The sequence below is a fragment of the Anastrepha obliqua genome, chromosome 3 (assembly GCF_027943255.1).
Source record: "Anastrepha obliqua isolate idAnaObli1 chromosome 3, idAnaObli1_1.0, whole genome shotgun sequence".
Taxonomy (NCBI): Eukaryota; Metazoa; Arthropoda; class Insecta; order Diptera; family Tephritidae; genus Anastrepha; species Anastrepha obliqua.
The window spans coordinates 83,173,014-83,200,348 of NC_072894.1; the positions used below are offsets into that span (position 1 = coordinate 83,173,014).

The 27,335-nt window shown below is 33.6% G+C and overlaps 1 protein-coding gene and 1 long non-coding RNA gene across 6 annotated transcripts in view; one reads left to right on the forward strand and one right to left on the reverse strand.

Annotated features, from left to right (window-relative positions):
• The window catches only part of LOC129242751 (potassium voltage-gated channel protein Shab), a 164,112-nt gene that overhangs the window by 39,826 nt on the left and 96,951 nt on the right, over nucleotides 1–27,335 (forward strand). For all 4 annotated transcript variants that reach the window (XM_054879565.1, XM_054879566.1, XM_054879568.1 and 1 more), the window contains exon 4: nucleotides 17,553–18,396. In XM_054879565.1, the coding sequence (XP_054735540.1) occupies nucleotides 17,553–18,396 (844 nt within the window). The remainder of the gene's footprint in view (nucleotides 1–17,552; nucleotides 18,397–27,335) is intronic.
• On the reverse strand, nucleotides 8,243–19,242 carry LOC129242753 (uncharacterized). Of its 2 annotated transcripts, XR_008582216.1 has the most exons (3): nucleotides 19,105–19,242; nucleotides 16,486–16,671; nucleotides 8,243–8,329 (listed from the first exon to the last, which is right to left on the reverse strand). It is a non-coding gene; the product is annotated as an uncharacterized LOC129242753 (long non-coding RNA). The 2 variants fall into 2 exon arrangements; XR_008582215.1 differs by lacking the exon at nucleotides 8,243–8,329 and having other exon boundaries at nucleotides 16,392–16,671.

The window sequence follows — 27,335 nt, forward strand, 5'->3', positions numbered from 1 at the left end:
GTAAAGTCTAGTATTATTTATACTTCTTACTGCTATTTTTTATATAATGTTATGTTAATTTTTTTTTTGTTTTTTGGTTAACTATTTTTAAGTGTTTATTTTTCGTCTCATTTCTTAATTATACATATAGTTTGAATATCCTAAGTTTCAATTTCCAAGCAACCTCATCGCATTAAATTATTTCCTCACACTTATTTATTCACATACTTATGCATAACTACTCGTAAGAAACACACTTAGGGTGAAATTTAATTGTTTTTATACTGATAATCAGTGATAGATGGTAACATTTGGCATATAATCGTCATACGAAATGACTCAAAATATATAACCCTTTCAGAAGATTTATAATTTCTGGAAATGTCGTCGTACGTAAATCATATTTAACAGTTGGATGATTAGTTTTGCGCTAGCTTGTATATATTGGACTCCTTTATGTATTATATGTATTTGTGGGTATGTTCAGGCAATAATGCATACTTGTGCGCAAGTGGTTTCGAAAAACTCTAGAGAGGCTCTACAGAGATTTTTTATATTTACAAATTGTGTAGAACCGTTATGTCAACATGTACATATCTCTTTCCAGTTGTCGATCACCTCGCTGACACGGGTCTTACCTAACATTTTATAGCATTTAAATTTTTTATCTGTTGGGTTTTTCCAGCCAATAATTATTAAACTCCTAATTACTAAAACCAGTTATAATATATATTACAAAGCCACATAAAAACAGGAAATTTGTCGGTCTGGAGTTCTTTCGTGTGTCTGTATGCGGCGTACCTTCGTAAACCGTCACAAGTCAAGCTCTCGGTTTAATGAAGAAATTCGTTAAAACGCTCGACAATTGAGGGCATCTAGTTAACAAATTGCCGAAATTGTCCGAGATGCTACCTTCACTGGTACAATGAGTCGGAGAGAGGAAAGACCTGGCTTTAAGGCAGTTGTTCAAAATTTCCTCAATTTTAAAAAGGTAATAAATTTAGTTGCTGAGTCGATTAGTTACTTGGTTTCCATGGATTTTAGATTATTTTGTGACTTTTTCCTGTTTCCCAAGCTCAAGTTGCCGCTCCGTGGAAAACATTTTGAGACAATTGAAGTCATAAAAGAGAATTCGAAGAACACACTCGAGCTTGACTTGTTTACAGTAGCACAGAAAACAAACTATGTGACATATCACGCTGAAATTTGCCATGTAAGCTTATAACAGTCCTACCAAAAAACAAAAAATTTATTTTTGCCATATGTCATCCGCGGACCGTTTTATTGATACCGTCTCGTTCATATTTGAGCAGAAGATACTTCTAATTCACCAAAATTTGCATATCTCGATTCACTTTTCGTGTTAATCACAATAGTGCCAGATTTTTTAACTAAATTGTTTTGTTGAGGTTATTATATTTTCATTTTGAAATTAAATTTTTACAGTGCTACCAAAATATTACCAACTCAAACGTGGTGTACTCGGTGCTCACTCTTTTGGCCGATTGCTAAACTTTGATTGTGCAATTTATTTGGTGTCATTTATTAGATGAAGAGCCGTGTTAACTCCAAAGAGCTTTCTGTATCATTTGAGAGTGACTTGACAAAGCATATCACGCGTCTCAAGAGCGTGGGTGTGAGCTATAAAATGGGAAATTGGGTTCCATATGTAAGGACTGAAACCAAGAGAGATCGAATGTTTATTTTGCATGTCTGAAATGCTGCTTCAACAGTAGAGTAAAACAGTTTTCTATGTCCTGCAAAACCCTTGTAACCTGCACGGATTGCATGAATAGTAAAGATGTTCTATTCCGTACAGCAACAAAACACTTGCAAGACAATATTTCCAATATCTGCAAAGATTACAACACCTGTACCCAGCATCGAAGTGTAGTAGGAAGACAAATGCAAACCTCTGCTAGTTGTTTTTTGTTGTATTATTTAAGGTTGCTACAATTGTGCAACAGAGGCGCTCCTCATTTTGCATATTTTAGTATAGAATATTTGCAATTCCTTGCTATTCAGCAATTATAGAATCCCCCTATTATCTTCTGCAAGAACAAGTATTGAAATTCAATTTCTGAGTGCCTTTTCAAAACGCTATAAGTACTGTTTTTAATTAGTTTTTTTTCTCGTTTTATATGACACGGCAGCCGCCGTAGCCGAATGGGTTGGTGCGTGACTACCTTTCGGAATTCACAGAGAGAACGTAGGCTCGATCTCGGTGAAACACCAAAATTAAGAAAAATATTTTTCTAATAGCGGTCACCCCTCGGCAGGCAATGACAAACCTCCGAGGAGGCCAAACACCCAAAAAGGGTGTACACGCCAATTATATATATATATATATATATATTTATATATTTTTTGGTTCCAAAAAAAAAATAGCAATTGTCACTATTGACGCCATTGTAGGCTACTAAATGACAGTTTGAAGAAGTTTTTAAGTCTGCAAAAGCCACAATATGCTTGTTATTGCACATGAGAAAGTGAACTATAACTCACAAATACTTTTTTATTGTGTGAGTTAAAACCCAACTTTAAATTCAAGCTCACTCACGAGCAAAATCAGCTAACCAAAGCATTTTTGTTTGCAAATAAAATAAAACAAAACTTATTTATAATCAAATGCAAAATAGTCATAATTTTATGCCATATGGTCATAATTTTGTACCATAAAAAGAAATATGTAACGGCTTCTGTCATAAAATTAGCGTAAAAACAAATTAAATCAACTCACATATCTAAGTATGAAAAATAAGAAAACAAATTTCAATCACGCTGTAAATTTTGCCTCAGTCATCACAGTCGTTTAATTACACATATTTTTATTACATTTTTATAATTTTATACATACACTCAGCTTTACGAACACGAAATATATTCCATGTTTAAGAATTCATTGGTCAAAATACATAGTACATATGTATATATGTACCTATACATGTTAACTTGATGTTTCTCGGCTTTGTTGTGTTTGTTGTGCGATAAATATGGCAAAGAATTATAAACGTTTTTACTATGAGAATTGTTGATTTGTTACTTATTGTGATACTTTACTATCAATGCGTCAAAATAACTACCAAATGCTAAAAAGAAAATCGAATGGAAAACATTTTTCACCTGCATAAAAGAAATAAATTTCAGAAATTGCTCGCTGTATATAAATGCCAAAGTTAATAAGCAATAACACATAGTAAAATATATATTTTATATAAATATATATACATATATAAATACTAATACTAATACTTTTACTTGCAATTAGTTATTAATGGCAGCCTGAATTCCCATTTCCATCTGCAACGTTAACTATTTGTGATAAGAAAGTTAAGCGCCTCCACCGTTTGTTACAAGCAGTGATTTGATTAGAAAGTTTTCAAAATGTGGGTGTTTTCGAACGCAAATATATTTGTTTTAATATTTCTAAAACTGTTGCTTCCGAAATTACGCTTCATTTGCATTACTTACTGGAGAGTTTTGTGAAATAACTTTACCCTTATGCTAAATATTTATACTCGTATGTGTCTTATTGTAATCATGCATACTTCCTTTAAATACATGCATATATAATATACAATATTTATCCAAATCTGTATTAAATCGTTCGTTTCAATGTGCTTCAAGAGTTTTTACACAAATTTTCAAAACTATTTTCGTACTCTTACCTTCATAAAACAGCTCCAATACGATTTTGCGTATCCCCTTAATTTACTTTATTGCATTGCTAGTGGGGAAATGTTTTTCAAGCTATAACTATACCAGTGCAACTGCCTGTCGATTTTGTATTAATAATGAAACAATTTAAGGAAATTTACCATAGAACAATGCAATGTAAACTTTGGTTAACTAACTTCACCAACAAAGTGGCAGATATGATTCGTAAAATAACTTCCAAACTCATTTCACTTCAACTAAGAAGCCTGGAAACCCAGCCCACGAACTTAAAGTACCGTGCAAACGTACAATTCCGAAAATGCATTAATACATTTTAATTTTCATCATCGAATTATCAAAAGTCTTTTGCGTTTGGTTGTTCTTCCTTTTTTACTTAATTAATATTTCCATATACGTATGCGTATATTTTTTTCATTTACATAGTATGTGTTTTCTTTACGTTGTAAGAATCAGATTATTACTAAACCTGCATAAAATTTGAGTTCCTCAACTTAAAAAGAAATCACGAAAAAACTTACAAAAATATATATATTTTTTAACTGTATCCAAAGTATTTCTTTTTCTAGCCTAAAGAATCGAGCACTGTGTATTTATATCTATTAATAGTCAGCCAGGTGATTCAACAAGGAAGTTGCGAATTCTTTAACTAATAGATAGAATTTTTCAATATTACATTTAATTTTTACTAACAACTCTCTATTCATCTAATTATACACACAGCACGTGCGATAAACGTTCAAGTGTTGATGCTTTGCAAAAACTAAAAAAACAAAAATTAAAAATAAAAAGAACAATCCAATAACCTTGTTTGGGGATGGGCAATAAGCGATATGACCAGACGGCAGATGTGCTGTAGAAATCCTCGAAATAAATTTTACACACAAGAACTCTGGGGAGAAGTGGCCAAACATGTGTTGTAATACATTTCCGTTTTCTTAACACCAGCCAAGCAAACCAAAAATCGAACCCATGCCCTACTTAAGCCGCCTGACCACCCACCCATTTACATATGTACATCTATAGGAAGTCTATTGAGTTGTACGAGTTTCACCTTAACCATTTCAAACCCATACGCTCTTAATACATATGTAAATATCTGTCTCTTGCTTCTTATCCATTATTCTCAAGCGCTTAGCAAGCAGTCTTCTGCCTCAGCTTAGAGTTAATTTTTTTTTTTTTTTTTTTTTTTTTTGCTGAAACGGAAATAATTACAACACATTTGGGGACATCTCTTACAATTTTTCACAATTTTTGTATTGATTTATGTTTAAAAAATTCCTCATTTTCCCTTGTTTTTCAAATAACAAACATTTTCATATAATTCACATATATATCTTCATTTGTATCTATATCTATGTGTCATGCTTTTAAAAAAGGTTCTACTACATTATAAATAACCAGTGCTTTATTTGGATTAGATCATAGTAGAGGTAAAAAGTAAATATGTGTAGCATATATATGTACATATGTGTTTTAAATATGTATGTGTATAGTAGCTGTTAATCAGAAGGGATTGAACACATGAAGTAGTTACTTTAAATGTTCAGTCGATGTTGCATAATCTACTACTTTTAAACAGCGTCCGTAATTGTATTAGATAATTCTAGAAGGTCTCATTGTGTGGTTCTGGTACCTCAAAAGTTGAATATTAATATTTAGTGGAGCTTATGCTTATCCTAAAGAGAACCACACTTACCACAATAGAAAGGAAGTGGAGTAATGTAAGACGTTCTAAGAAAAGACAGCAAACTAACAATTCTACAATTCTATTTTGCCTATGAACATAAAATTACGGCAAATAGTGACTTTCGAACTCTTCATCTTTGGCTGCAAATACATGAAATATTAATAAGAGCAGGAAGACCAGGTGAATTAAACTGTGCCGAACAAAGTCTAACAGAGATTTTTCTAATCTGATGATCTGGCTTGAGTTATCAGCTAAGTAGAAAATACAGTTTTATGCCGCTTCCAAACGGTATCTTATGATTAGCTTTTTCATACATTCAGCAGAGTGCGGTATTGAGAGATCTGATCTTATTTCACCAAATATCAGCAAACTATTGAATTAAAAATGGATTTGTGCTTAGTGTCTCATTCAATAATCATCTGTCGGGGCTTCTCGCACTAGAGACCTGGATGAATGGAAGGGAGAAAGCGGATGAATTGGCTTAGGTAGAGGCGAAAGCCGTCACTTAGTGCATTTATGCGTGACATAGCAGCAGTAAGTTCAGCGTTTGTTCTTCAAACACACAACTACCATATTTCATATAGCATCTTTCCCCTGGCAAACAATGGCCAACCTCCGTGCGTATTCGATAAGAAGCTTGGCTTCAACGCTCTTCCAGTATGTACTGTTATATGATAGCCATTATTATTCCTAGTAGTGTGAGCAAAAATGGAATACTCAATTGGATTAGCCCAAAAAGAGATTCAGCTTCACTTTGTTGGAAGTCTAAGCAGTTTATTTGAACAAAATTTCTATGGGCTCATTATTGCAGAACGAAGAGGATAGATACAATAAATATGTAGAATCAGGCAGAAAACTTAAAAGTTATAGTAGCGAAAGTATGGCGAGATGAAAACAAAGCCTGAAGTATCTATCGCCTAGACGTTCGCGATCAGATTGTCCACCATGGGTATATGTATATTGAAATAATCGGTGTTTACACTTGTTTTGGGTGTTTACCGAGCTCCTCTCCACCACACATCTTGATGTTGGACGTACCTACAGTTTTAAACCGAATCCGAACGGCAGATGGTTTTTTATAAGGGGCTTTAGGTTACTTTAGGTTAAATGGTCCCAAAGAGGATCCACTTCGGCGAAAAATCAATTTCGTTCCAGTAGAAAAAAGAAAAAAATGCAGATACATTCTGTGCAGACGTAAGGCGTTGAATAAGTGTTAAATATGTTCAGCATTCATTTTTAATTGGTTATTCAATTACGAGCGAGATGAAATAGTGAACTGTAATTCTGATTATTACCAAATGTATCGGAATTCCATTCGGTCTTAAAAAGACCAACGCAAAAACTTGGAACAGCTGCATTGTTTTTCTTTTTAATCTCTATAGGAGAATAGAACAGACTTCATTCACTGTTAAAAATTACACTATAAACGGACGTATCAGAGCTTAATAGGTGATATTTTATAAAGTTATGGTCCGCATTGGCCCTCAATAAAGCGGAGGAACAGAGAACCAAGGAAGCTTAGTCGCTCTAGATTTATACAAAGCAGAGTTCAGTCTTTTGTCAATGGAAGAGAAATCATCAGATGTGCAACAATGCCTTCCGATAAGCTACTTGGTAAACGCTGGCTCAATCAATCAGCCAAGTGTACTTCCTTCTTACTTAGCTTAAACAAATCTATGATCGGCCGATAAAATTGCGCTAACTGGTGAATTTTTTTGTTATACATAAATAATCAATTCAAATAAATTTTTTTCAGTATCTTCTTTCACTTTAACTATTTTTTTGTTTTTTTGCTTTTGATTTTTGGAAAAATTTCCAGAGTTCTTTGTCAGTTGTGCTGTTTTTCGAAATTTATTCACTTTCAAAAATTAGCTACAAAATCAATGATATTTGGTTATAATTTCTTTTTCCGATATACCGCCCGAAACCACATCCTTTTTTAAACGACAATAAGAATAATATGAGAACCAACAAACAATTTTCATTTTTTTTTGAAGTTAATACATATTTATTGCTTCAACATTTACATGCTAGTACCCCAACAATACTTACAATAATCCAACAGTAAAAGAAAATACAACAAATATTGTAGTAAAAATAAGTACTTTTTAATTAGAATAAAATGTGAAGTATTTAAAGGAATAAAAAACAAAATTTGTTTGAAAGCAAAGCAAAATTAATTAAATGTAAAATTAAGTCTGACTAAAATTCTCGCTTAAATACTTCAGACATACTCATTCCTACCCGTTGAGATATGTGCTCGTACAATAACAAAAACTCCCATAAACAGAAACAAAAACTTCCATTATTGTCCTTTGTTGGATAGTTATGTGTCAAAGTCCTCTCGTTGTTGTTGTTCTTTCTTCTAACTATTGTACTTAACTAAATATTTATTATAATTACAAATACACTAAACAATTCCAAACATAATCTTATTGTTTTCGGTTGAAAAATTATATCCCTCCTAAGTTTTTTAAAATTGGTGGCGTAGATACAGAAACAAATTATTTAAACAGATTTTCTTTAATTAGTCATATTTTGTTTGAATCATAGATTGAATGCTTGGCGTCTAATCTATTGTCGATATGTGAGAATTAATCACTAAAAAAGTAAAAATATGTTTTGTATTACACTTATTGTAATGTTCTAGTGGTTTTTGCGGAAGCTTGTTTCTCAAAAATCGTAAGGCTCTGTATTCCGTAAGAAAGCTCGTAGTTCTCAACCTTTTTTAACTCTTGTTTTGTTGTCCTTAACTTTTTATTTTAAAAATTTCCCACTAGTATTCTATTAGCTAATACTCGTTTACAAGCAAAATCAAAATTCTTTCAGTTTTTCTTTTTTTCGTTTGATTTGAACTTTTTTTTTTTTTGTACCCATTTTCTTAAATTTTGGTGTTTCCACGGTGTTTCTCCTTTGTTGTAGTATTGTTGTAATAATAATCTCCCGCCAAATGATAATGGTGATTCATAGACATACTCGTATTGCCTAAAAAGCAATAATAATAAAAAAGAACTTTATATAAAACAACAGCAAACTCTATGCCATTCCGTTGTTTGTTTCGAATTTTGTTTGTTTTCTTTGGTAAAGCCAAGAAAAGGATGTGAACCACATGCACTCCACAACCCCATAAGTACTCCAGTTTCTTGTTTTCCAAATACAATATATATATATAAGTAGCATCTATGCTTACCAAGTTTTTTTTCTACTCGTAACACCAAATTGCTCGATACTTGCAAGTACATTACAAAACCAAAAACAAAACAAAAAGCATTAGAGACAAATGTGCGTGTCTTTGTACTAATTTTTGTTCTGATGTGGAATGGAATTTTTATACCCCACTTTTTATTTGAGTTTGCTTTCCACAAATGTACAAAAATTACTCAATATGTGTGTATGTATGTATACCAAGTAGGAAAATGTGTAAATACTTGTAAAATCAGGCTTAGTATTTATTTATTTATTCAAAATTTTTTAATATTTTATTTTGTAACTTATTTTGAATTTATGTACCTTTTATGTAATTATACTTGTATGTATGTATGTATATGGATATAATTATAATTTTTTAATTTTATTTATGTATTTAAGTATGTACCAGTATTTGAATATTATTTTGTAAATATTGTAGTAGATCTATACCCCTCTATTTAAATGTAAATTTGATTTGTACTCGTAGTTAAATGTATTGCATCGATGTGTTTATGTATGTATGTTTGTCAACTTATATATTTAATTACAGTTACTTGCTATGTAATTATTGTATAATTATGAACGAAATTTATAGGCGTTATTTGCACGTTACTTAATTACATGAAATTGGTTATGCTTAATATGAAGTCTGCAGCATGTTGGAATGTCACACAAACACATGGAGCTCATTGTTTTTAATTTTGTATAGAATAGGATTTAGTTAGTCAAACACGAATGGGTGCTGAAATTAAGTCTAAAAATCAATCTGCCTTCAAAGGCTCGCAGACGAGAGAAGAGTGTCATACTCGTACCCAAATACATATATACACATAATATATATATTATACGTATATTATGCCCCTTGATTCTGGTGAAATTAACTATATTAATTCATTATAAAAGTACTGTAAAGCGCCAAAATTCGATAAGTTTTAATTTATTAGGCAAATTTTCAAGACTTAGGTTAAAGGTCAATTGCCTGAAAGTTAGAAATGATCAAGTGTTTGTAATTAGATCTTTCTTCGACAACATACGTATACGCGCGTTTAACTGGTAGCTATTAAAAAAATTTTGATTCGACATTTATATGTACATATTTTTCGTCTCTATGATCTGTTATTTAGCAATAATTTGATTTCGGACTTTTGGCAAACATGTGGTTGTGCTTCCATAATTATTATACCAAAACCAAAAAAGTCAAAGCTTTTCAGAACTCAGTGGAGATAGGTACATACATTACTACGAAGTCTATTCCACATTCGGGTTACTCCCAGAATCTTATTTTGCTTAGGGTGCTTTTTGGGCCAGCATTCATCAAGTGTACCTCAACTACGCCATACTCCAAAGGTCAAGTTGCAGAAACGCCAAACGTCAGACAGACTGAGTGGTGATGAATAAAGTTTTTGAGCCCTTGGAGTACATTTCATAGATACACTGCAATGAGCATTAGTATTAATGAAAATCACGAAAGCGGTACCTCATCGCACTCGCGCTAGAACGAAGTAGAATATCTTACGAGCTTACTCAAACTATTCCTATTTGGAAAGTGCATCTAACACGTTTCGAGGATATCAAACAGATTTTGGTTTATTATTTAGGATAGCTAACTAATAATGCGTTGTCTCATTATTCCGGCGTGTTCCCGTATTCTTCTTGCCTACTAATTCGTTCATAAGCTGTTTTAAGCTTCTCACATGTTCGCATAATTTAAAATGTTCTTATGAAATATGCATTGCTTAAAGAGAAAACATTTCTATCAGGTTGGGGAATAAGTTCGTAGCGTTTTCACCGAAAACTTTTATTTAAACCAAAAACAATAATTACATCAATAAGTTAATCAGTTATATACCCGCCGTTGCTGTTTATAACCTTTTCCCCTATCTCGACCAATTTGTTGATGTCGTTCCGTCAAAAATCGCCTGGTCTGGTGTCAAAGAAGTTGAGCCTGTTTTTAAGGGCCGCTTTGTTATCGACGATAACGCCCTTCATATGGTTTGACAGAGAGCGGAAAAGATGGTAATCGGTCGGTGCAAGGTCCGGAGAATACGGCATGTGCTGAAGGACCTCCCACTCCAGCTCTTGGAGCGCGGCTTTGACGGCTTGTGCAACATAGGGCCTGGCGTTGCCGTGAAGGAGTATGGTTTGGCCATGTCGATCAGGTCTTTTCAGCTGAATAGCCTCATTCATGCGGTGTAGCTGGGCAATGTAGAACTCTTTGTAGACCGTGGCATTCTTTTCGAGCATTTTTCAGTGACCCATGTTCTCCCAGTCCCACCAAACACCGATCATGATCTTCTTTCGAAGAAGATCCGGCTTGACTCTCGACTTTGGCGTGTCTACTGTAGCCACCCACTCATATTGATTTATATGCACCCGTGACGATTTGGTACAAAATGTGCTGTTTATGACCGCGTGTTGCTTGATGGGGGGCGAGATGCTGAGAAGCAATTTAAAGATGACTTTCTTTGTTTTTTCGTTGAACTCGTAAAGCACCCAGGCTCCCAGAGTCTCAAATTTTCAGTAAATCCCATTGAATGAAGGTGATTGGGAATCGCGGTTCATTTTTCTACGAAATCACCACTGGTTTAGTGACTCTTCTCCTTCAAAAATGATTTGAGACGTTCTTCATCGAATTCAAAAGACCTTCCGTTGCGGAACGTGTCATCGACGTCAAAGTCGCCATTTTTGAACTTTGCAAACCATTTCGGTGCTGTAGACTCGCCTACGACACATTCTCCACACACGTCACAAAGGTACCGGGCTGATTTGGCAGCTTTTTGACCTCGACGAAAAGCAAAGAACAGCAGGTGTCGAAAATGTCAATTTTTGCCTCCTGTGTATTCCATTTCTAAGCCTCAAAACTAATACAAAATTAAAAAACTCAAAAATACAATTAACGTAGTTTTGTAGAGCTACAATAGTTCTATCGAATAAATACTTACCCTTTGCCAAACAGCAAACAAATCCTTGTAAAATAAAAGGAATTATGAAAACGCTATGAACTTATTCCCCAACCCAAAATGTATCTAAATGTGAGACCAACTAATCGGAACCCTTAAATAAGCCATCTGTGATGTGTCCAACTACTAAGGAAGTGCTTTTTTGTCCAAAACTACAAGTCCACTTTACCTTGCTTGTTTCAGTTTGATACTGATTCAACGACAAAGCAATAAACTTGAAATTTGTGCCGTCCCTAAATATATTTTACTTACTATATTTTAATACATACATTTTAGTTAGTGTTAGTGTTACAGTTCGTTGGCTGACTCTATAGCTATAATTATGTCGTGGAGTTAGTTCGACGCACACCTCCGTCGCAGCTATTGCAGTTGATAGGCCTAAATACTTGATTAGTCCTTCTCGCACGCTCGATTGGGTATTCAAGTAGAGGAAAGCACCTATCAGGCTTCCCTTTAAAATTGTATGCGAAATCTTGAGATCATTGCGAATGAAAAATGTTGAAAGATGGCTTTATATTTTTTCCTATTATTGGAGCCACTTAAAAAATGATTTCTACTATAATATGGAATATGTTCTCGGCAAGAGTTAGAAAACCCATCATTATTTCACAAAAATTAGGTTAAGAGTTTTTGCAAGTAGGCATCAGCAGTGTTGCCAAGATTTTGATTTTGAAACGCGCAAAAATTTAGACCAAACGAGAATGTTCGTAATTCAAAAACACTAAACACAAGCTGTGCGAAAATCAGTTTTCCAGTGTTTTTATTCATAAAAAGCACCAGACTTAGCGCAAAAATCACTAGGTTGAGAGCACTGGATTTCAGTTTGAGAATTTGGCTTGCTAAGCGATGCGATTTGCCAAGCAACCTGAGATGAGGTGATTAGGGCAGAGAAAATCGTTTGAGTTCAAGATATTAATAAAAAAATTGGATAGTGAGGTTTATCAAACATCCCGAAGAGATTAGCTGCTAAATATTTTCTTAAGAGAACATTGAGAAATTCAAACATTATATGTAAGTATTATAAAGGAATTCACTTAGAATTCATTTCGCTCAATTGCATTTGTACATAGATCCCTATTATTCGTCCATTGTCCCATTGATGGCTTTCAAAGCACTTTGTCATTCTACTTGTTTTTATTCATTTTGTTAAATATTTTCTTTAATACTCAACTTTAATTTTTTCCTATTTTTACGATTTTTATAAATTTTCTCAAAAAAATGTCAATAAAACGAATAAGTTACTCCTTCTTTCCAATACTCTTCAACATAAGTCCCAAGCAAAAATATTATTAGTGTTGCAACTTATCACATACATATATATTCCAAGTGCTCTGTAAGATATTTATATATCATAGTTTTCAAGCATCACAAAAATTGCTTTGATTTCAAAAAGAGAAGTCGAAAAGGTTTTTCCGTCTATCGATGTAATAGTGTGCTGAATGCCTTAGCCCCTTAGTAACCACTACTTCTTCTATTTTCATTCAGTATTTATCATATTTTTATATACAATTTGCATAAATAGTTTTAGGTTAAATTTACAGCTCGTCCTCTTTTAAGCAAAAAATACTTTTTAGACCCTTTCCTGCAATTTTTCCAAATTTTCACTATCCAATTATCCAATTGACACTTTTTCTTTCCAATGCATCATAATCAAATCAAATGTCACATTCAACATCGAAAACGATTATTAATGCGTTGTTGCGTACAGTGATCGCCATGGTAGATGTGGACATATTCATATATACAAAAACAAATTACTACATGAACTATTTTCCTTAAAACATACCTACATATAAAGACTTACACAACAAGCGAGAATATGTTTTATGCCTGAATGGGCGATGAAATGTCCAAACTAATTATCCTAAGTAATTACAAGACAAATATTTGCAAATTTTTCCGCTGCAGTCAAAAGTGTGTCAAATTTGAAGGCAGACGATTGCAAACCAAATCGAAAAGGTTGAGACATGTGAAACGTGAAACGTAAAACGAGTAACGAGAAAAATGAAGTGTGAGATGTGAAAGTGAATCAAATAAATAATGGAACACTATTTCGTATGTATGTATATTTGTAGTTAGATGCACAAAGCGGAAATGCGAAGATCAGAAAGCTCAAGGCATTGCGCCGCAATGTGCATACTCGTATTTCAATATTTCAGTACCCCCCGCCTGACCAGCTACAGTAAGACCCCAATACAGTTGTAACGAAATTGAGGTTGTTTGTTGTTATTGTTACTGACATAAACAATTAAGCAATGTTTAGTGCTCTAATTAATTGTTAACTTTGTTGGCCTACGCGCAGCCGACGTGTGTTTTTTAAGAGATTTGTTTTGTTTTTATTTTGTTCTTTATTTCGTTCTTGTTTTTGTATTTCTTATGGTAAAAGTGCTTTTTTAATGCAAATAAATTTCATTTACTGGTTCCAAAAATTCATAATTAAATGCCGTTTTCATATGAGTAACACAGTTAAACAAATTTCCATGCATTGTTGATAGTTGTAATTGACTGAATTGGATTAAGCGCTTAGTTTTTAATAAAAACTGTTGTAATATCCGTGAATTTGAGTCTTAATTATTTTTTTTATCATTTAGTTATGTTAAAAAATATCGAAAATTTTACCAACAATTTTTTATATTTTTTACCAATTAAGATTTTAAGCGCCACTTTTTTGTTGCCGTATCTTTAGTTCGAAAAATATAACAAAGTTGTTGTTTTTTACAAACAATACAGAACAAAAACAGTACAAACAAGTATGTAATCTAGATAATTAGCAAAGAAAAAAAAATGTTACTGCCAGTTTTGCGGGCAAGATCTTTAACTATTTTCGGAAAAAAGCGATAAATTTTGTTTTGAACCTAAAAAATCGACTGCAGACCCGATTGCTAGTATTGTGTACTCGTTGCTCACTTTGCTTATTATCGATTTGTTTCGAGCAGCATTAAAGTGTAGCGAGAAAAAGTAGTAGCTTTAGAAAATGTAGTAGATTTCGTGTCAACTTTGTGTCTTTCATGTAAAAACTGAGATGTTTTGTAAAAACACACAATTTTTCTTTAACTAAATGAGTTCACAATATAATCCAAATAACCTCGCATTATAGTAGTTGCAAATTATGACGGCAAATATCAGGTCAGTCCATAAGTTCGTGCGTTTTTTAAAGGTGGTTTTAAAATTAATAAAAAAGATATTTAAAGTATTTATTAATCAATAATAATTTTTCCTGCATTATTTACAATGTCTTCCCAACGTTTAGGCAACTTTTTAATTGCCTGCTCAAAAAATTGTTGGTCCTTGGAGCCAAAATACGCTTCGATATCCCTTTTTATAGTTTTTTTTTAGGAGTAGTTCTTGTTTCAAGCCGTTGCAGCAGATGAGAACACACATTCACTCTCTGCTGAAGGTTGGCGACGGAAAGTCTATACGGAACCCATTTTTTCAGCTTTTAAACCTTTCCCAACTGAACCAGGTGCCTGTGAACTGTTCCATGCGATGAATTTAACCTCTGAGCTATCATATCGCCTGTCAAATTTGGCTCAGCTTCCACGAGTTCGAGCAAGGCGTCGGAGTTAAAGACTTCAGGACGACCAGCGCGCGGGGTATCCTCCACGTCGCAGTTATTACTTCGGAATTTTGAAAACCACTTTTGCGCAGACCTTACACTCACGGTATCCTCTCCGTGAACAGTGTTTATTTCTGCAGCAGCAGTATGCCTCTTATACGCGTTCGAAGATGACATTTTATTTTTGAACAACACGTATCCGCGATTAAAATCACTTATTGAATGCACAATATATCAAAGAAAATATAACTAGTTTCGTTATATTCCGCGAATAATTTTTGTATTCAAAAATCGTACAAAAGTGAAATTATGGGTAAAATACGCACGAACTTATGGACTGACCGATATATATAGTACATTTAGATGATGTGTAGCCATGGTAGCTCCAAATGCCAAGATACTAGGTTATTTCCACCTAACTGTGAACTGCCTTATTAAGTGTGTCTTTATTCCAAAACAAATGCAAAATGATTGTGCATATAGCGCAAGCCCACACATATGTATGTATTTTCCGAAAAATTTAAATTTCTTCAAAAAGATTTGAAAAGTGAAAAATTAAACTTTAATAAAAAAAACAATTAGCACTTTTTAACTTCTTATTGTTACTATTTTTTCTATTGGTAAATACTCACACAAAAATTCAAAAAAGATTAAGGTTAAGTAAAAAAACGTCAAGCAAAGTTTTTGGTTGACCTGAAATCAAAGTCAAACTACACAAGAAACCGCAAAGACACAAAGTTAGCGAAGTGAATTACGTGCTTTTCTTATCACCGCCAATTCCATCCCGAAAAAAATCAAGCAAATTTATTTACATTTACCCTATGCGTGTCACTAGCTCAGTTCACCCAGCCGGTTGCTATCTGCATCCAAAATTAGTTAGTGCTACCTTGTTTTGAATGTAGCAAACGTAGCGCCCCTAAAACTATACTATACTCGTAAATACCTACTCTTACGCCAACTAGCTGCAGCAGCAACTTCAGATTAGCTTAACAAATTTTCGTGCATTTACTTCTTATAATTTTCTTATTTTTATTTTCAAAAGATAATTTTTATAAAAATAAAATTCTTTTATTTTATTTAAAAGTAATAATAGAAAAAACTTCAGTTTTCTTAAAACAAAAAAATCATAACAAAAGTTAAGAAAATGCATATTTTTTACTTTCACCTGATGCGTAACTACGTGTGTCGCCCTCTATACTTTTTTATATGTTTATTATATCCTCAACAATTATAAATATATATGTTTGTGTGTTTTTTGTATTTTTGTGTTGTGTGAGTTTGTCTCGTAAATAATACTTTACACCTATTCTTTTGAACCCCAAATAAAGTTTAACACTACAAATTTATTTCTTCAAGTACGCATATAATTTATTTTAATTGTAAGTTAGTTTTTATGTATCTATTTATAGTTTTACAAATTTTTATACTTTCCTTACCTGTGCTAAAGTCCATTAGCGTAAATTTTATATAGTTTGTATTTCGTGTGCTCTCCCTAAGCAACTCAGCTCCACTGTACAGTGAACTAGTGATTACACTAAATGGTAAACAAGCTCTATTTCAAAGTCAAGGTCCTTCCATTCATGATTCGTTGTTCGCACCTTTTCCAGTAATATCAACAAACGCTATAAGCAACAAAAAAAATGAAAGAAATTAAAAGTTGGTTTTTAAAAGACTTTTACTTTAATATATGTCTTTTAAACATTATAATTTGTTGTTTAACTACATACAATGTGTAGTTGTAAAATAGTTTGCCTTTGTCCAGGTGCAAAACTCATACCAGCATACGTTCGCAACTCCTCTAAAAAACTAGAAAAATTTCAATGACACCGCACCAAAGACTCAAATACATTTTCCCTCAGCAGCTAGTTCGAATATAAAATTGAAAATCACACGCACACAGACACATACTAATATGCACCCACCCAGCGTTTATGTTTATAGTTGTACATATATAGTGCCCCATATGTATTTACAAATACAAAATACATAGACCGCAATGAATTCTTTGGAACTGGTTTGATGTAAGAAAAGAGCTGAAATGATTTGCAACAAAGTAACCAACAACAATTTTCAGCGCCTTGACTAAATGAATGTCTCCAACTTTTGCCTCTTCGTGATTTCTGCTTTTTAACAAGCTTCAGCTGCTTCACGCTGCAACTGCGGCTGTAACCCTTGAAACCTTTTTAAAGCTTGGTCTTCTGCCAACCAAACTTTCTTAAAAATTAAACACTTATTTTTCTTGACAATTTTTTTAAGTTAACTTTATCTCCTTTTTCGATCTTTTATTCTATCATTTAGTACAAATATAGAGTATATTAAAACTTATTTTAGTTAGCGAAATATTAAGTAAAACGTAACCTCTATAAAGTTTCGATTGAAATACAACAAAAACATGATGCGAAATCCAAAGCAAAAACAAAAAACAAAAAGAATTTTTTAAGCAAAATTATGCAAGCATAAACAGAAAACAAGCTTCTGAATTGAATTGAATTCTACTCAACAGGTTATCGCAGTGATATCCATACTATTTATAGTCCTGTCTACCATAGCCCTGACGTTGAACACCCTACCACAACTACAACACAGTGAGAATGGTACACCATCCGATAATCCGCAATTGGCTATGGTTGAGGCCGTTTGCATATCGTGGTTCACCTTAGAGTATATACTTAGGTTTAGTGCGTCGCCGGATAAATGGAAATTCTTTAAGGGCGGCCTTAATATAATCGATCTATTGGCAATACTCCCATATTTTGTTTCCCTATTCCTATTGGAGACGAATAAAAATGCAACGGACCAGTTCCAGGATGTGCGCCGGGTGGTGCAAGTATTTCGCATCATGCGCATCCTGCGAATCCTTAAGCTGGCCCGTCACTCAACGGGCCTGCAGTCGTTAGGCTTTACGCTACGTAATTCATATAAGGAACTCGGTCTACTAATGCTGTTCCTGGCCATGGGCGTTCTCATATTTTCTTCGCTGGCATATTTTGCCGAAAAGGATGAAAAGGATACAAAATTCGTTTCAATACCGGAAACATTTTGGTGGGCGGGTATTACAATGACAACTGTTGGCTACGGGGACATCTATCCCACTACTGCACTGGGAAAGGTTATTGGTACTGTGTGTTGCATATGCGGTGTTCTGGTAATCGCTTTGCCTATTCCCATCATCGTTAACAATTTTGCTGAATTTTATAAGAACCAGATGCGACGCGAGAAGGCGCTCAAGCGGCGTGAGGCACTCGATCGGGCGAAACGTGAGGGCAGCATTGTCTCCTTTCATCATATCAATCTGAAAGATGCCTTCGCCAAATCCATGGATCTCATAGATGTCATTGTGGATACAGGTGCGTACATGCAAAAATTATATATTATACGTACATACATATACGTTTTTTAATAATAATAAACTGAAAAAAAAAACAAAAAATGAAATAAATAAAATAGTTTTGCATATCCACACAGACATAATATATATTTTCATACGTTTATATCATGCATATTCACATTAGTAGTACAAGGTGGCGCAAAATTAACCATCCAATTTTGTTTGAGTAATGGAAATCTTTATTTTGAGGCGCGGCATTGATTGTTTGTTTGCATACCGCAGCTGTCTAGTTCCCGAGTGTCAAATGCGATTGACGTATGAGTCCTTTTGCAAAGAATATAAATATTCCTATCGGGCGATTAGTTTTGCGGCACCTTGTATATGTATGTATGAGTGTACTTGTATTTGTAATTCAATGTACTAACAACATACACAAGAAAAATCGTCTTTACTTTTATTTCTTTACACCCACACTCGCGCGTAATAAAATGCATACAGCGGTATTAAATACAACAACAAAATTAAATATTTGTTATATATATTTACACATATGTTTTTATAAACTAACTCTGACAACACTCCTATTTAGCCAACGAAAGTTTAGTAAAATCTACAAATCGTATTTGTAGTTGTAGCTGCCTTGAAGTGAACTGCTTTCGTTAATTTGCTTAGTTACACTTAAGTTCTTCCACTTTCCTGCCCACTCTCACTTATAATACATACTTACATTTAGTTTTCTTATGCTTCAAGAAGGTTGCTTTTCAAAAGTTTAAAATTTCATGCTAAAATACTTGTTTTTCTTTAGTAATAATTATTGGATTTTTGCATGCATTGATTTTCTGAAATAAAATTTATTATATTTTATTTTAATTTTTGACTTACTCTGAAGTTAAATTGCAGGCACATTTCGAAAATTTCAATTATGTAAATAAAAAAAAACTCTGATGATAGAAATTTTCAAAAGATCAGATGTAAAGTAGTTTTTAAAAATTAGTTAAGTAGCTTTAATAGCATTCACAATTTACATACTCGTACAAGTTTTTTAGCTAGAAAATACATTTATAAACAACTGTAAACAACAATTGCAATTTATAATAAGCGCATTTTTATTAACAATTATTTCAATTAGCGGACTTAGATATACTTATGTACATACAATAATAAATGCTTTATAGTTGAACTTATACACGATTGACCTTATCCAGATGAAAGAAAATGTTTTTCAAATGCTTTATAAAGGGACTTATCCCTTTTCTTTTTATAAAGCGTTTTAAATATTTTTAAATTTATATGTATGTATTTGGTCGTCAAGATTTCAATAAAAAATTGTAAAAACAATTGCAACACAAGCATATGAAATTAAATTAGTATTGGCTATAAAAATGAATTAAAAAAACACAATACAACGGCAATAGCAAGTTCGGGTGTAAGCTTTTTATTTATTTATTTATTAAAAGAGTAATAATTATTCCTTTAAAACAAGCTGAAGCACTAAAAAAGGCTAAAAAATTACCACCGAGTAGGTTACCGCTGGAGGCTTCTAGGCATATTGGCGAAAATTAATAAAATTATTTGGGTTTTCTCTTAACCGCGGATTTTTAACTCGAATTAGCCCGTTCTGCCGCGAATCACTAAATTACTCAATTCTAAAAAACACAACACGAAAAAAAAATATTCAAAGCTGTTGTAGCTTAATCGTTTGACTCCCAAGAGGTATTGAAAAAGCACTTTCGCATAATCCCAAACAGGACAACCCAGTACGAAAAGATCCAAGCAGCGCGATAAAATATTAAATTTTGCAATGTTTGTATTATTGCATTTTTATAAAATTATTCTATCTGTTGTAAAATGTACTGTTTACATTAAAAGGATCTGTGTATGTACTTGCTTCAGTAAATCTGAACGAGCGACTCCAACAATCAGTAACGCACCGTTAGTTGCCCACATTGTTCAAATTTACTGGGTTTTCTCGACGTAAAATCTCAACAGCGCGATCGTACTGCTTACAACGAAAAAAATAACTTATTGTATTATTGACGGAAGTTTAGTGAGGTGTAAAAAGTTCGCCATATATTTGCCTGCATAACGAAAACAATTAAGGAAGTAATAAAGTCGGTACGAACCGCAAATAAAACTTAATTTGGGCCGGCTGTTAATTATCATAATCATGCAAGTTCATAGGCAATGAGAGATATAGCTGGAGTATATAGCTAACATCACACGGAAGGACGGACGGTAATTTAATCTTACCATATAAAAAGTGGGCGAGGTTTTTATTCGATCTCAATAACACAAAAAACCCCTCATAAAAAACCAACTGCCGGTCGGAGGCAGCATATACAGTTGTGAAAAAATATCGAGACAGTCATCACAAATAGGAAGAGAAGCTTGGCCAAACACGCAATGACGGGTGTAGATGTACCATGTAATAGATGGCGTGCTTTATTAAGTCGTTATCGAGTCACACGGCTTTACCCAAAAAGAGAGCGTGGCACCGCCCTCTTGTAATAATTTTACTTGCGTCGTATTTATTTTCTTGGGTTTGTCACAAAATTTGAGTAGTATTGTCTTTTTTGTTTTTTTAATTTGCCGTTATATTGAAGGTGGACTTGACTATTAACCGCTTTCACCCATTTTCAATACCAATACCACCCTGCTCAGACGGTAAATGTGTGTACCAAGCTCGAGTTATCTAGCGCACGGACGGATAAACAGACATGGCTAAATTCAGCAGCCTCATCATTCCGAAATACAAAAACTTACGTTTATGGCACACTACCAGCCAAGAGATATACTTGTGTATTTGATATACATTAGGCATTTAAAGAGTCAAACTAATTTTATAAAATTCTGTTTAAAATTATATCTATGAAAAAACCAGACAAGGTGGCGAATATAGAGCGGTCAACGATTTTTGTGGCTAGAGAGGAACATAATATTTTAGGTGATCTAAACAGATTCAACATGTAGGCCGGGAGGCGCCATGTAGGAGGAGATATTGCTGGGTTAGTTTAGGGAACTCATTTCTAAACGGGTGCAAAATGTAAAAGTAGCAAATAAGTTATTTCGAAAATGAAGTTAGATAAACAGAGTTTTTGCATTCGGGACTTAAAACAGAGTACGGGATCAAGAGTTGAGTTTAAGAGAGGAAGTGGGGTTTCTAATTTGGCGAGATAATTTTTTGCTGCTAAGTGGGATAATATGGACAGAATTAGGTACATATTTTGAGCTGGTGAGTCCGAGTCTTTATTGCCTTGGATTTATTTTGTGTGTGCGAACCCAGATAACTTTAATTTTCTTTACGTTTTTAACGAATCGATCACGGACTCGGGTGATAATCTATATGAATATATCACAAACTGCCCTTTTTTATACGATGTATGTTTAATAACCTTTATTATGGCGAGAGCTTCAGCAGTAACATAAGGAGGGAGCCATTGAAGCATAAAGTGCTTCTATTTTCGACAACATTAAATGTACCTCAATAATTAGTTTTTGTTTTGTTTTAGGGAAACCCGATGGCGAGACTAGAAAATAGAATCATCTTCGAGAATCAGCTATAATTCTAATATTTTCTTTCGAGGTTGCTTTTTACGATGATAGTAAAGAATACAAAAATAAGTATTTACTTCCTTTAAGTTAGTTATGTCTGTTTCATCACTATTTTCACAATGCCATTGAGGTATTCAGAATTTCATAGAAATCTTTCCTGCTCCTAAATGAATTATTAGCTTAATTCTTTCATCAGACCACTCTGTCTGAGGCTGCTTTTGAAGTCCAGGTTGCTAATAGAGTATTATGAAGCGTATAACTATGAAACCGGATTTTTTGAGATATTTATTATACGTATTCGTCAAAGTAATGGCAATAGCTATTTAAATGTAATATTTTCGTGTGCGTAATAGCCGCAAAAGTAGATATATAAATAAGTAATCGTTTGGTTATTCTGCGAGTTCGCTAAAGATTCTGTCAAACATTTAGTATTTTTAACAAACTATAATATGTGAAAGCCTTGGAAATGTTTTCTATAAATTAATAATTGATTTACTCAGAAAGCTTCGAGCTCAGAACCACCCAATTGGTAGTCACGCACACTCACACTTGGCAATGGCGACGTATTTTGCCCGTCTCCCAAGGGGTCGCCAAAAATGTGTGTGCCCTTTTATCTACACCAGCTAGCTAAAGGAGATAATATTTCCACGCCTTTGTAAGAAACGAAGTGCTGCTTCGCAAGTATAGGACCGATTGATGAAAATAGGGCAAAAACATATGAAACTAAGTTTGGTGTATAATGGGACACCACATGGCACACCATTTCCCAGCTAAACTTCTTTACCATTCCCGTCTTTGTTTTACTTTCCGTTCCGTTTGCCTACCCTTTTTTGTGATGGGAATGTTGTATATTTTGATTCTTTTTGCGTTTTCGCTGCTAAGCACGTCTCAGTTTGACCGTTAGTGTGGACCTGTAACGCTTTTATCTGGTTTTAGGAACTCATACTAGAGTACAAATACACCGAAATTAATGTAGTTCTTATATTTTAATTTGAAAACACCAAATTCGACAAAATGAGCAAAGAAAAAACTGTGCTGCTGTGATAAACTTGCGATGTTGTTAACTGCAAATCGTTGGCAGTAGTCAAAAAAAAGCATTAATTTGACGCAATTCAAAAATAATGCATATGTAGCCTGGGGCCATCTTTAGCTGAATTCCGGTTTCATAGGTATAACAAACAAAAAAACTATTTTCCAATACTTTTTAAAACTCAGTGGCCGAATCTCTGACAAACACTTCATGCGATTTCACAAGCAATGTGAGCCATCTGCTCTCAATAGTGGCGATAAGTAGAGGATAAGATGGGGCAAGTCCAATAGCAAATATGTAATTCTATAAAGATTATCTTTTTCTGAAACTAACCAGAACCGACAAATGTACCATGTGGCATTTAATACACTAGAACGCTTCTTTGTCAATAAATTTCGTCCACTTCTAGTAATAGAAAAAGTTTGGGAAAAACACTGAACCAATATATTTATACGCCTGTAGTAAATGACAACACTTAACTCAGCGACACCATTGACCATTCACACTATACAGTGCTGTACATTAGTTATGACACATTGGCGGAAAAAAATACAAACAAAATGTGCCTACCCGAATGCCTGCCTACCAATCACTTTAATTAAGCAAATGCCTTTGCACTTTATTCATCGCATTAACATGGCATTAAGTTGGTATAATGTGACCGTAAGCCAACGTTAAGCGTATAACCATTAGGTAAACACCAACACCAATCAAGAAAGCAACAACAAAGAACAAACAAGCAATAAAACAGTGCCAAATCACTTGCTATAGGAAATTCACAAACACATACACACACACGCAAACAAACATTTGCATATACAAACACATAAGCATAAAAAGTAGCAAAAAGCAAAACAAAACAAAAACACAACTGGTAAAAAACGCCAGGAAAAAGCATTTGTAGCTAAGCACAAAAACAAAAAATAGTAAAATGGCTTCAAACAGCGTTGCAGTCGATTACCTAAGTTTCAAGTGCAAAACGCTTCTCTTCCTTTTTATTCCTTGCAAAGCGAACTTAGTTAAAGTGCAAATGACATCACTCAGGGCAATTAAGTACGCCCTAAAGCGTACTTAAGCGTTTACACGTACGGTACATATGTGCATATGTACATATGTATATACTTACTTGCATATGTGTCTATATGCACCAGTAGTTTAAGTAAGAAAAACTTATGAACATACTTACTGTGTACATATTTATGTATCTTGTAGGCAAGCAAACAAATGTCGTACATCCAAAAGGTAAAAATCAAAAAGCGCCAAATATAGGAAAGCAACCATTAAGCGCTATAATCGCAGGTGACTACACAATTAGAGTAATTCTTTCATTCTTCTTATGTCGAGCTTTGTACAGCAAGAAAAATCACTTTTTGCTTACACACCGCGTTGCAAATAATTTCATATACTTATACCTATGCCAATGTAGATGTAAGATTTAAAACTTATGTACATACATACAAACCGATTTCTAAAAATAATAGCCATTTTGCAGCATTTACGAATTCTATACACCAAGCAGATTCCTCTTTTATAATTAATTTCACTTTTACTAGCAGTTAATTTACTTTTATATATAGTAGTAAATATGTGTAAGTATGTGTAAGTAAAAATGTAAAATAAATATCAAAATTTTTGTTAAAATCTACTACTTATGTATATATGTATTCGTATCGTTGGTATTTAGTGCATATTCGGAAGGGGTAATGAATTAAATACTTTGAAAGATAAACACATCATTGATTGGAATCAGTATTGGTTTAGGACAGCTTAGGGAAAAACTAGCAGACAACAACTAATCACTTGGTTAGTTACGTAATGAGTTACTTTATAGTCCCGACTAAACTATTGGGGTACTCACACCAACTTCGTTACTCTGGCGGTTTGTTAGTTGGCACTTCGGCAAGTGTATTTTGCTGTGAACGTCCTTGTGTTGTTTCTGTTAGTGTGGGAATACTCTTTTCCACCGGCTGATTTATACTCGTATATTTGCTTGAACCAATTTTCAAAGTAATATACTTTTTTCACTCAAAAATAGATATCTCCAAATTGAGCTGTGTAAGGCCTTCGATTTCTTCACTCTTTTCAGGCATTTTATTTTTGATATTCGTGAACAAAGAGAAATCACTAAGTCCAAATTGGTGCTATGAGGCAGATGGTCCATTAGTTCTCTCTTTTGATTGCTCAAAAACTCATTTGTGTTCGCCGATACGTGAGAGCACGCATTGTCTTGAATGCAAAGGATGATTCATCTTCGGCGGTTGGTTTTCCTTAATTCTCCGAAAACTTCTGGCAAACAAATAATTGTGTACCACTCATGGGTTCCGTTTTCGTTAGAATGAATAATATTCGTTCTCTTAAACTGGAGGATATTTACAGATTAAATTAAGCTCGTCTTGGAGCACTCATACGTCGCTTACTGTTTTGTTCCCCACTCATATGCATAAATAGAAAGTCCATTTCCTTTTATGATGTCAAAACGTACTTTGACCCACCGCGGCTTAATTTCTGCAACATTTCTTTAAAACAATCGACACGAGCTCTTTTTGAGCAATCATCAAATTCATGTTTCTAAAATATTGCACGTGTGCTGGTCTCACTAATGCCCAAGGATGCCTCTATCTTGCGATACTCCTAATACATGACAATCTTGCATTATCAATTGCAGCACAGCATCGATTGCTTCTGTCACCATAACCGTTTTTGGACGGTCTTTACAAAATTCATACTGCAAAGATCGTCGGCCACATTGGAATTATTTGTGCCAGCTTTCCACAGTAGCTGAGTGTGGTGCTTCAACGCCAACAGTCGTAATAAGTTGATCAATGCACTCCTGCTGTGAAATCCACATTAAAAATCAAACAAATCATCGCATCAAAAAATTTAGTTAAATCCATCTTTTGGCCGGGATGAGTTTTTCAACCCACTGGAAAAAGAACAAATAAAAAATATCGAATTACAACTCGTCTCACATATTTTTGCAAAGGTGACGCTTTTAAAAGCAACCCTCAAGTACAATTTAAAGTGAGAACTAAAAATGCCGAAACAAAACGAGAAAGCAAAAATTATGGGGCAACTATCAAAAAGCGCTACGGAATGAAAGTTGATTTTGATTGAAAGTAAAGTAATTTGTACATCTCAATTAATTTTATAAAGTTCAGCTAACCGTGCATAATTTATACTACAAAAATTATTCAATTACTTATTTTCATTCACTCTCTGATACTTTAAAATTAATTCCAATTGACAAACAGCTGATTGTTATAATATTTTGACAACTGCCCATCAAATTGCTATGCCTGCCGTCCGGCGCTTCATTACTTCGCCTTTAGGCACTTTCACGGGACTTACAAAACAATATATAAAATACAATCATAAGCGACCGCTTATGGGAGCTCTCAAACCATCATGATAATATGTAGATATAGTAAGTAAGAACATTAGGATGGCCCAAAAACAAATATAAAAAAATATAATATATAAAAAAATGAGATACCTACTTTTTTTTTTAATTTTACTTCTTTTTTAATATTTACCAGCTTTGAAAACTACCATTGAAAATGCACATTCCCCAAAAATTGGTATAAAATATTTACAGATCTTCATATAGTATTTAATCTCCTCTTTTAACTCCCGTCATGAATGTCCAAAAACGTATACCAAACGTAAAAAAATGAAATAAATATTTTTGTCTTTTTAATTATTAACATTTTTTTCCAATTTCATATTTTTCCAACAAAACATTGGTCATAATATCTTTTACATTTGTGGAGGGATATTAAATGGTGCGATTAAAAAATATCGGTCCATATACATTTTATACTGAATTTAATAATTAATTTAAATAATTTTCTTTTCAAAAAAATCCCACTTCTTTAGCTAATTTATAAATGTATTTCTAAAATAAAGAAAATATCTGTAAAGCAAATCTACAGCGAAGATTTCGGTTCCATTTTTAAACCTAAGGACTTTTGGGACTTTAGGTGAATTAGTTACAAATTTTGATCATCTTTTTGGTTGCCCTGTGATGACCGATATGATGTTTTAGGAGCTGGTGAGCAATCACACGCTGACAATTATATACATCGGCATTATTTTTTCGCCAATTTCGCGATCCAATTCGAACTACTTTGAAGCACAATCTGACAAATTGAAACGAATAAATTGTCATCTGGCCTCAATTGCTGAGTTATTTGGATCTTGTTATAGAATAGTTCGAGACTTTTAGACAAAAGTTTAGTTAAAATTTTGAAATCTATCTGATAAGTTTACTACATCGACAACATACAAGAGCGCAGGGGCACCTTTCTTTTAGAGCCAGCACCGGAGTAAGAGGTAATCAGCTATTCGTTAATAAATATTTTTTGGCAACATTTTTA